Below are 11,761 nucleotides of genomic sequence, written 5' to 3'. Positions count from 1 at the left end.
GACACATGAAATGTTTCTACATGTAAAGTGAAGCTGCTTTACAATTGTGAGTTGGCATACCTGGAGCCCTTAGTGTGGAGCACGGTGAGACTACTGCCTTTAATAAATAACTCTGACCGGCAAATACTTCATAAAGGCATTTTAGGGCTTAATGCAGGGCATTCTAGAGCAAGTAAAAGTGTTATCTTCTCCGGCGGAGCGCTCTCAGACGGCGCACGGTAGTGATCGCTGAGAGATGGCCCTCGATGGGCCTTTCCGGCCCTGGTTCGGCTGTGGGCACAGTCTCTCCCGTTGCCGGCTCTCCCGCTGTTCCCGCTGTTCCCGCTGTTCCCGCAGCTCCGGGCTGAGCGACTCCCCCCGGTCCCGCCGGGGCGTGGCCTCTGCCCGGTGGGCGGGGCTAGGTCACGTGGTGCCCGGTCCCGCCCCCGGCCTGTCCGCCATGTTCGTTCCTTCCGCAGCGCCCGGCGGCGGTGGCGCAGCCCGGGACCGGCACCGGCACCGGCGGCAGGAGCGGCTGCAGTCCCAGCTCCTTCCCGCGGGCAGGGCTCAGCCTCCCCAGCGCGCCCGGGAGCGGCGGCAGTTCCCTTCCCGCGGTCTGTAGCCGAGTCAGGTTGCGTTATTTTCCTTTCCCTTGTTGGCGCGTTCCCCGCTCGCTCCCCCGCCGCTGTCCGAGATCCCAGGCGCGCTCCCCGGTGTTCCCTGGCGCAGCCTCCAGGGAGCGGGAGGGCAGCCCCGGCCGGGCCCGCGGTGGGAAGGGGTCCCGGGCGCTCCCCAGAGCCGGTGCGGGTGGCGGGGAATGTGGCGTGATCCGGGATCCCGTGACTCCGGGGCAGGCGGTGGCTCCTTTGGGAAGCGGCTCCAGCTGGCGTGTGGCCGGTCGCCGACCCCGGAGCTCTTCCTCACGTCTGGGAGAGATCACTGGTCTGTCAGGGTGAAACTCGGCTTCGTATCTGTGTCCTCAACACGTTTCAGACTGGGAGCAGAGGAAGTATTAAAGCTCCTTTTATCTCCTTTTTCTCGTTGCTCTGTGCTTGGAACGGGCTGCCCAGGGTGGAGTGGACTCACCGTCCCTGGAGGTGTTTAAGGAAAGACTGGACGTGGCACTCAGTGCCGTGGCTGGTTCACAGGGTGGTGTTTGGCCATGGGTTGGTCTCGGTGATCTCAGAGGTCTCTTCCAACCCAGTGGATTCTGTGCTGGAGCGGGGCCGCCTGCCCAGCGCGCCCTGGGTTTCAGTTCTTCTTTTTTGAAGCAGACACTCGGCTCAGGCCCTGTGCCGGGCCGGGGGAGTTCCCAGCGGCGGCAGGTGGCTCTGCGGGCTCAGGGGTGGGGATGGGCCAGGACTGCGAATCCCTTACGTCTGGGAGGTTAAGGGGCTGCTCTCGGTGTAAGTAAAGCCGTGTTACATATAACTTCTTCAAAACAATTTAGTGGATAACAGGATAGTGCAAGAAAAATAGTTTTTAAAAATCTCCATTAGTGCCTTTATAGCAAGGTTACATAGAACTAGAAACATGGAGAGCATTTAAGTTTTATTAACTTGGGTGGGACAGTTAAGTAAGGAACTTGGCTAAGTTTTGTCCAGGAATTGAAATGCTTGTCTGGAGATAGCTGTCATGCAGCCTCCCATCCTACATGTTGTTTTCCTTCTTGTCCATAATAATTTACAGCTACACTAAATAAGCATGTGGGTTTTATTTGTCTTTACTTTTAATGTGTTGTGCAACACTGAAGTTGTCAGTGCTAGCTTTTTTTAGAGCAAAGGGTGGCTGTGCGTGACTGGGTTTTTTTTTGTTTTTTTTTTTTTTTTTCAGAGTGTTTTTCCATTACTTTTAGTAGTTTTGAAGGTAACAAGCTGTAATGGTAGACTGGAGGGAGAGCACACATACCCAAAACATTTTTTTCTTAGCACTTTTATTTTCAGAGAAACCTAACCAAAGGATGGTACAGCTCTATCTGTGTTTCATACCAACATCAAATTTATAATGAACTGTTACTTTTCTCTGTCTTCATTCAGGTTGTATGGAGCTGACTTTGCTGTCTTAAATTTAGTAAAGCCTTTTCCATAAAGCTAAAAAGAGACAATGTGTATAAAAAAAAAGCAAAAAACAAAACAAAAAAAACCTGCTCTAGCAGTCCTTGTTTTACTTTTGAGTGCTCAAACACCATCAGTTTCCTTAAATTGAAAATATGTGTAAAAAAAGAATTGCAGAGGGTCAAATAAGATATTTAGATTTCAAGTTTTGTTTTATTTTGTGTCTATTTGGTAATAAATTATGAGAAACAGATCTTCCAGCTCCTTAGGTTTGGAATTTTACATAAACATTTCACAATGAATAAAAACTTCCCAGCAAAAAGGCTTGTAAGAAGTCCTTAAGGTTTATTGTTTTTTGTTTTGTTTTGTTTTTTTTTTTAATAGTGTTCATTCTCCTCTGTGTTTTGTTTTTGTTTTCATTCTGAGCAGAGCAGACAAGTGTGTTAGCCTGGTACAGTGTAACCCACTTAATGCCTTAGGGATGGGCTTTCATCACAAGAGTTACACTGGGAAGAATAGGAATGTACAAGGTAGCCTTGAACCAATAGAGGCTGCTATTACTAAGATTCCCTGAAGGAAAAGGGAAACTAATGCAAGGTAGAAGGATGAGAACATTTGGGCAGAAATTATTGTTGGATAAGTTATTGAAAGAGTGGAAGCAGTAATAGAGAAGTAGGTTGCAAGGAGAATGTCAAATAGCTCAGGCATTGTTAGCAGTGTTGGACCAGGAGCAGCAGCACTGAAGGGTGTTTTGAAGTTGGCTGAAAATAATAGAATATCTAAGCTGGAAGATGTTTAACTGTGAACTGCTGAGAAATGTCAACTCTGATTAAATCAGAACAAATAAGTTTGCTCATTCTACTTGAATTTGGCGAATGAGGTTGGAGGTGAAGGTTAGGCTTATGCAAGATTAAAACTGGGAGAGATATAAATGTAGGTATTTCTCCTGACAAATTTTGCTAATTGACTTTGTGTCTAGCTAGAAGTTAGAATAAATGAAGTGATTCTGGCAATAGGTACTGAAATTATTTAATGATCCAAGAGGTATGTGAACTTCAGGATCCCTTCCCTTGGCCACTGGTTCTTTCCATAGTCCTGAGTCATGCCATGTTTGAACTAGAATTCTGAGCTTCAAAGGAGTCAAAAACAACCTTACAAAGAAACCCCCAAATAAAACTTTTTTGGTATCCAAATAAGTGGCAACAGCTGAATGACAGTTCATTTTGGGTTGGGTTCATAGAAGAAATTACAAGTCAATTCTAGTGATATTCTGGTGTTAGATCAAGGCTGCTTACAACTAGAGGCAATTTCAAATAGTCTGTGTTTTCTTTTGGATACGTGTTTAATAATTTGCTGACAGGTTATCTTCACAGTGCAGTGGTGAAATCACAGATACAGGAAGGAAGACTTGGGAGGAGATTAGGACTTTGGTAGGTCGAGCTGTTTGACTGAAGGGCTTTGAGGCAGCTGACAAGTGACTGTCAGTAAAGGGGTGTTCCTGATCCACAGCTCTTACGTCAGTGCCCCATGGAGGGGAGGGTCAGTTTGGAGGCTGACTAATGTCTCTGCTTGTAACACGTTCGAGAGTACAAAGCCTGTAGCATCTTGGCTTCATATCTGGTTGTTTTTGTTTGAATTGAGAAAGAAGCCTTTCAAGGTCAAACATGCTTGTGGCCTCTTATGCAGTAAAAAAGCATTCTTGTGCCACTTAATTGAGCAGGGTATAAACCACTAGCTCCCAAATACAAGAACAAGGATTGACTAAGGGGAGAAAAGTGAGAAAATGTGCTTCTGTCCTTTCTTTTCAGATTTTTGGAAACTTGCAGATCTGCTATAGGCAACAAGTTTAACCACTGTAGTGATTGAGGGCTGAGAAATGTAAATGCTCCACAAACAGTAAGTGTTGAAAACTATGTAGTTTTGGATCCTGCCCTTTCTGCTGCAGCTCTTGTAGTTCTTGGGACTTCTTTTCAGACCTTTCACAGAGAAGCAATTAATGTCATTCTTTGAATGTAACTGACAAACTGCGTTCTCTATGCTAGCCTGGCAATTATTGTCAAATGCTTTGTTTGTGTGAAAAAACCCAACTACTAATGAGGGAGGGAGTTTACATTTCTATTGAAAGGCAAGTATTTTTTTCAGTCAAAATACTTGCAGTGGTGTGCCTTTTAAAACTTCTAATTTTATACCAGTGGCTTAACAAAATACGATGACTTAGTAAATAAAATTGTGGATAAGCTGAAATGGATGTGCTTATATGTGTAAATTTGAGGCTAGGAAGTTGTGAAACATGGTCAGTGTTATGCTCGTAGAACTGCTAATTCTGCTTGTCCATAACTTTAGTGTGTTTTCTTAAATCAAAGATGGGCCCTTACTTACTAGGTTGTAAGTAAACATGATTAGTTACATGATGGGAACAAACTTGAGTCTGTTTTATGTTTAACAGCTTCACTTAAAGAACAGTGTATTACATATCCTCAAGAAAACCTTTAGCTTTAGTCTTGGTTTTGTATAGCAGGTGGTTCACCAGTGACCACTGAATGACAGTGATAACTGAAACAAATTTTCTTGCCTGTTTCCAAGTTAGAAAATAAATACAAGTGGAGAAGCAGTTGTCTGGAAATTAGAAGTGTCCCTTAAATCTGTTGCTTCAAAATTGCTAAGGCAGTTCAGTGGTGGTATTACAATAGGTCCAGGTTTTGATGCCCTATTAAAAATTGGGAGTGGAGGTGAGATTTCAGTTGCTGTGTGTGTTTTTTTGTTTGGGTTTTTAATGGTGTGCTGCAGTGGCTGGTATCAGCATGGGAAAAATGAAACTGTAAATAGGTCCAATTGCCTTAATAGTTTACATGGGGTTTGCAGCTTGCTGACATTATAGATGCAGTGAAGTTACTGTGTTGCCTAGCACTGTTTATCCCATAGAACTTGAGTTAGCATTTGTCTTCAGCCTTCGGTACACTGGTGTGAGCGGGTCCTCCTTAATCTATGAAATTATTTTTACAGGAAAAAAGGACAAATTCCTACACTTGAGTTCACATGAGTTGCTGCTATGGTTTTCTAGAACAAAAATCTTACTTTTCTTTGAGTGCTGCCCTCAGTACCTAAGCAAGAGAGGTCTTTGCACTCAAAATAAAGACAGGTATTAAGCTGACATATGGAAGTGAGACAATCTAGATGGATAGACTGGACAAGGCAGTGGTATTTCATTAAGCTTTGTATGACTGGATTTTGTAATACAAATTGATTTTTCTGAGGTTGCTTAGCTGTTTGTCTTTTGTTGTGACAGCAAATATTTGGACTGATAGTGGAAATATTTGACTTGCAATTCATTTTACTGTTTAAAAGGGACATCCTGAAAGGTAACAATAAATTTACTTTTTTGTGTTATGGTATATGACCATGTTATAAATTACATTTAGTAGAAAACGTTCCCTGCTTTTAACAGGAATATTGAAGTCAGTGATTTAAGCACTGTAATCCTTTTAAGTTAGGGGAAGCAATTCAGAAATGGCTATCAAAATTAACCAGAGTGGGGCTGCTTTTTATTTCTTTGCTCTGACTTTCTTTGAATATTGAAATGCTTGAAGAACATGAGGAAAATTATTCTTGTTACAGGCTCTTTGTCTACTAGGTTGAGATTACTTTTATGTTAATTGTGTAGCTCACTAAGAAATAGCTGGAGCAAACAGTTACATATAATTCTATACTGTCTTGTAATTCCTGATGCTGGGTAAAACAATCAGGTGCACATTAGGAATTAAGCTTTTGTTTTGTTTTCAGATGATGAATGATGATTTAAACTGAAAAATTAAGGTAGTAAGTCTTCAGAAACATCATATTGTATGTTAACCATCCCTTCCAAAAACACTGTCAAAACTCACATTATACAGATAAATTTTATAATAGGAGAAATGACATTAATTCTTGTAGTGTCTAAAGTATTTTATCATTGTATTATTTCTTGGAGTGTTAAGGCTTCATAACTTTAGAAAAAACAGTTACAAAAATTGAGTTCTTTAAAAATCTTAACTTATTTAAAGATGCACAATCAGAAAATAAATGCAGCAGTCTGCTGTCCTGAAAAATACGACTCTGATTCATCAGATACTCTAAATCACATTATCAGTGTGGCTGCAGATGAGTCCCTTATGCAGTAATAAACCTGTAAATGTATAAAGTTTTAGCTGCTTTCAAACAAAAATACTTAATATTTTCAGACATGCTTCTTTGGTGCTTCAGATGCAGCTTGTCAGCATCTATTTAAATGATGGAACATATATTCCATTATTTTGGATTAAAAACTTTACAGAAACTTAATTCTAGCCTAGCATGGCAGCTGTGGAAACTGAATGTCCTGAAAAGCAACATTGCCTGCAACATCACGGAAGGCTCTTTCTGTAGCTTTTGTTTGAAAGGACCAGTTTGGTTCACTTTTGATAGTTCGTGGTTGGTCTGTAATTGTCTGCCCAGTAAAACTAACTTTATGGTCATCAGTCTCTTAGACCTCACTGGAATGGCCCACATAGTTGAAATTGTGCAAATTAACTTAGCAGGTTCTAGATGCACAAAACAGTAGATACTGTTAACACTTTCCTTACATGTATTTTGTTTAAAATGTGGCCTTGTGGACAATTTCATGATAATAACTGCCATTGATAAAAATGCAGATGCTAAAGAAACGAGTGCATAGTACGAGTCAGAACTACTTAAGCCGGTTATTTATGCACATTGTGTCTTCCATGGAACTTCCGATTTCTGCAGGACTGGAAAAATAAATTATAACTTGTTCTCTGCAGTGGTAGGGAAGAACAGGAGAACATTCAGTACCCTGTGTTCCCACAAAAGCATTATTTATTAAGAAGCAGTTCCTATCTATTGATGTAGGAACTGGAGACATAAATAATTACACTGGACCATTTTCAGAGTTAAGCATAAACCTGCAACTCTTACGCAAGTAGTCCAGTGACTCTAATGAGGCTTTTCACATGCACTAAAATGTATGTTCATAACCTGAGACAAAGCCATTATCCTGTAGCTCTCTGAAGGGTAAATGAACTATCTTATTGTAGCTTCTAAGAAGTTTATTATCATACAAACCTGTACAGAATTAAGGTTTTATAAATATTGCTGTCAATTATGCAGTCTGAATGAATTAAATTACTTGCTCTGAAAAAATTTTTAATGGAAGCAGTCAGTTCCTTGTATTTTGACTTTTTTTTTGTGTTGAGGCTTCAAACTACTTCTTCTGTCTTACTGTAGATTGTGTCTAGCAAGTAAATATTCAAAGATGGAAAGTACTGATAAAAAAAAATTCCTGAAATTTCTTGCTCCTACTGTAGGCCTTGATTGTAAGGCAGCACAGTCACATGACTCTCACACCAGCTTGTATCAGGTACTAATTCTACAGCCACACTGTGGGTGATGTATATGCCAGTAATGCTAATTACAACTAGCAAGACCACATTCCTTCCTTCAAAGAGAGAGAGGGACTAGGCAACTTATGACCCATTTCCATTTTAAATAGATGCTATTTTCAGAGAAGCCTGTTAGGGCTGAAGCCCAATCAGGCAGGTTTAGGAATAAAGTTCTTCCCCAGAAACTTCAGTTTGGGCTTGATAACATGAAACTTTACTCCCAAGCAATTAAAACACCATTTTACAGTATTAGATGACACTACAGTTGCGAGGGCAAAGGTTGGGTACAAAGCATTAATGAACAAACAACTTTAGTGCTAAAGGATTTTTTTAAAATTTCTTTTTAAGTCTAAGAGTTAAAAAGCCTTATTTGGTGTTACTAATTTGCAATCCGCATGCTGGCAGCCAGACTATTCACTAGCACTTCAAGAATTTTTGACAGTTTTACTACGGGAAGTTGACACCTCCTAACTGAACTATCATTGTAGGCTTGGGCTCAATATGTGACATTTTGACTATCATTGAAGTAGCAACAGCAAATTTTCTTTTGTGGTGGTTTTAATAGTATTCCATTCATCAGTGCTGTTCTGCAAGGAGTAAACTATAAACTATTGAATGCTCATCTAAATAAAATTACAGCATTTGCATTTGTTCCATAGGTAACTGTATTCCTCGTCCTTTGAAAGGTTTAAAAAATAACTTTGGTAATAAAATACAGCACTGAAGTGACTAGTTCAAGGCACATGCTCTGTAAAATTCTCTCGCTCTGCTTTTTCCCATGAACCTTTTCCAGTGAACATAAATGAATTATAGCACTTGTTGAATGTGATGTGATAGCCCTTCAGTACAAAGAGGGGGGTGGTTTGAAGTATTTGGGGGTTTAAAATAGTTCTAAGTGACAGACTAATCATTTATGCAGCATACTGCTTAGATGCAGACTGCAGTCTGTGGAAGAGACACCTCTTAAATTTGATATTCTTGAGTGTAAGAGTACCGGAGTGTATCTACAGTTCACCTGTTTAGTGGAGTCCTGTTTTTGTACATGAAATTTGATGTTGGTGGAATTTAAAACACATTCTAGTGCAAAATTTGGTGCTCACAACTATTTTCCTTAATCTTTACAGGTCTAGGAAAACAGGAGGATCTTTTCCCGTAACAATGGCAGCAAAATCATCACTCCTTAAAGTAATACTGCTAGGAGATGGTGGAGTTGGGAAGAGTTCCCTCATGAACAGATATGTCACCAACAAGTTCGATGCACAGCTGTTTCATACAATAGGTGTGGAATTCTTAAATAAAGAGTTGGAAGTCGATGGACATTTTGTTACAATGCAGATATGGGACACAGCAGGTCAGGAACGGTTTCGGAGCTTGCGGACTCCTTTCTATAGAGGTTCTGACTGTTGCCTGCTAACCTTCAGTGTGGACGACTCTCAAAGCTTCCAAAACTTAAGCAACTGGAAGAAAGAATTCATTTATTATGCAGATGTCAAGGAGCCTGAAAGTTTTCCATTTGTGATACTGGGTAACAAAGTTGATATCGATGAAAGGCAAGTGTCTACAGAAGAAGCCCAAGACTGGTGCAGGAATAATGGCAACCATCCCTATTTTGAAACCAGTGCAAAAGATGCCACTAACGTTGCAGCAGCCTTTGAAGAAGCTGTTAGAAGAGTTCTAGCCTCTGAAGATAGATCAGATCACTTTATTCAAACAGATACAGTAAACCTTAATCGGAAACCGAAGCCCAGCTCATCTTGTTGTTGACTTAAATTTCGTTTTGCCAAATTACTGTTGACTAGCTTGCTCTATAAAAGAATGGAGAAGGTGTAGTAGATAGAATAACAAATGGGTTTCACTCTAATATTAAAATGGTAATATTCTGCTGCTTTCATGGGGGAAAAAAAGAAAAATCTCCATTCATGAGTGACCTAATTGAATTAGTGATGCTTTCTGTTCAGGAAGACATCAAGGAAGAAAATAATATAAGAATGTAATTTGCCAACTTTATTCAAATGATAAATACTTTGAATATAATTAAAACTTGAAGGTTCTAGAAGCACTACTTTGGAGAAGCTGTTCTGGAATTCAGGCACAAAGATACTTTTATATGTGTATATTTTTATGAAATCGGCATTCCACTTTTGTTTTGTTAGATATCAGTTTCTTAACAATGCTAGATATTAAACTTCAGTCTCACTACATTCCTTTTGCTGTGAGTGGTACTTAATCTCTAATGTGGTTATTGTAAGTTAATATAAATTACATCCACATCTTCTAATTGCCTAATGTTGCTGTAAATTGTGTAGGTTTGTAAGTAGGAAGTGAATTTCCTACGTATTTAATGTCCATTTTTCCCCAAATACTATTTTAATGCTGCACTATTTTTTTCAGTGATTTAATGCAAAATACTTATCATTTTTAAAATTAATGTGTGTCCTTGCCTTAAGTCCATTCTAGCATGTTTCTGATCAATAAGGTGAGAAATCTGGGTAACTGAAGCATAACCATTTTTTGAAAAAGAAATGCTTTATTCAGTCAGCTTTAATAGCACTTGAAAGGATCCACATTGTGACAAATTTTTAAGGAAAACTCCTTGTGTATATCCTTAGAAATTCCAAACTTCTTGTTCCTGTTAACCTGAGCTATAAATGTGTTTACCAGTAATATCTGCACTGTGATATTAAGGATTGGCAATACGTAGAGAACTCAGGAAGCTCTTGACTTAGAGTAGATTTGACAGCTTTCAGCCCTAATACAGGTATATAACTATAGATAGTGTTTGAGCTGAATTTGATCATTATTAAAATTGCTGTTTTAGGATATGGATTTGTACCTTTAAGAGATAATGACTTTTATATTACTGAACTCATTTCGTAATTATGAACCAGAACAAATTCTGTATTTGTTGGACAGTTTTTTGCAGTCAGGCAGAGAAACTACAGGTGTTTTTGAGGCTTTCAGGTGCAGTTTAAGTGGTAGAATACTTATATGTGAAATTGTTCAGTATTGGCTCTCAGAATAACCACTGTCCTTGCAATAGCAAAATTGCTAGTGCACTGGCGATTGCTTCTGTAATTGACTGCTAACAGGCACACATGTGCATGTGGTCTGAGAGAGGAAGTCTGATGCTGCAGGACAGGCCATGTTATTCATTAAACAACTGCTTTCTGTACAGAAACTTTTTGTTTCAATGGAAAAGCCTTTCTTGAGAGTACATTACCAGCAAGCACTTTATCTTAAAAGTATCTACTTAATCTGTCCCAGGTGTAATTATTTGGAAGTAAAGCTTGCAAAAACAAACCCTTCTTGTTGCTCTTAGTACACTTTTCTGGTTGTATTTTATTCTTGCTTGAACCTGTCCAGGGTAACTTTAGTCTGTCGATCTGCTACTCCTGCTTAAAACGTCCATCTTTTTATCTTTTGTGCATTCCTAAGTCTGATTCATTCATTCTTGCAGTCCTGCATCTATACCAACAGAACTGTGTTTTAAACTTCAATCCCCGAGCAGTTAAATATAGGTTGAACTGCTACTTACGTTTAATTTCTAGTCAATGAATGAAAAGATCTGTGAAGAAAATCTTAGCTAAATTCCTCCTAATCTTAGGATGAGAGAGCAAAAAGCTTTAGAAATTAAGATTGCTTGCTTGTGTTATGGGCTCCTAAGCTAGTGACATGAAATTGTTGTAAAGCTACTACCTTACTACTTAAACTTTGTTTAACATTCATTTCAGCAGAGATTAAGGTTGAAACAAAACAAGAGCTGAAGATACTGTGACTAGATACTATAGATAATAGTATCATTCAAGTAAGATTGCTAAAAGGGAAAAATGAAGGATGAGAACCACTGTGGTCTTTCTTCTGTGCAGGCATCTGTGTTTTCCCATCTGTCCCCTTTCCATGTAACATCATCAGAAGTAGGTTTAATGAAGTTAAAACATAATCCCATAGAAGTGTATTACTCATGCCCTGGGAGCTGCTGTACCACAACTGTACACTAATCACAAAAGTGCCCAGTAAAGATAAACAGGTGCGTACATGTTGTAGGAAATAAGACAGTATAGGAATTAGGTTTTAGGTCAGGAATTGGTCTCAGAGAGAAACTACTGAGTGCCTATAGAATCAAAAATCTTTTGACAAGCAGTTATAGGTGACAGGTATAAAATGATAATGCTTAATAACAAACATTAATTTCATACTTTGTAAAAGCTAGGTATCATTCTGTATGGGTGTAAGGTAGGCATTTGTGGCCTATGTTTCAATTCACTGATTTGTTTCAAGAGCTAACACACCTCAAATATTACAGGGTCCTGTTAG

The 11,761-nt window shown here is 39.4% G+C and overlaps 1 protein-coding gene across 5 annotated transcripts; it reads left to right on the top strand.

The window, feature by feature from the left end:
* Positions 1-431: 431 nt before the first annotated feature.
* On the top strand, positions 432-9,875 carry RAB9A (RAB9A, member RAS oncogene family). Of its 5 annotated transcripts, none has more exons than XM_053934565.1 (3): positions 518-593; positions 3,842-3,929; positions 8,572-9,875. In XM_053934565.1, exons 2-3 carry the CDS (start codon positions 3,916-3,918, stop codon positions 9,209-9,211), a joined length of 654 nt encoding a protein of 217 aa, XP_053790540.1. In that variant the 5' UTR covers positions 518-593; positions 3,842-3,915; the 3' UTR covers positions 9,212-9,875. The 5 variants fall into 5 exon arrangements, with proteins under 5 accessions (XP_053790543.1, XP_053790542.1, XP_053790540.1 ...); XM_053934566.1 differs by having other exon boundaries at positions 526-610; XM_053934568.1 differs by lacking the exon at positions 3,842-3,929 and having other exon boundaries at positions 432-593.
* The last annotated feature ends 1,886 nt before the right edge of the window (positions 9,876-11,761 follow it).

This window comes from Vidua chalybeata, chromosome 2, assembly GCF_026979565.1.
Source record: "Vidua chalybeata isolate OUT-0048 chromosome 2, bVidCha1 merged haplotype, whole genome shotgun sequence".
NCBI classification, from domain to species: domain Eukaryota; kingdom Metazoa; phylum Chordata; class Aves; order Passeriformes; family Viduidae; genus Vidua; species Vidua chalybeata.
Note: the sequence above shows the minus strand (reverse complement) of the source record. Positions and strands in the feature narration are given on the sequence as shown.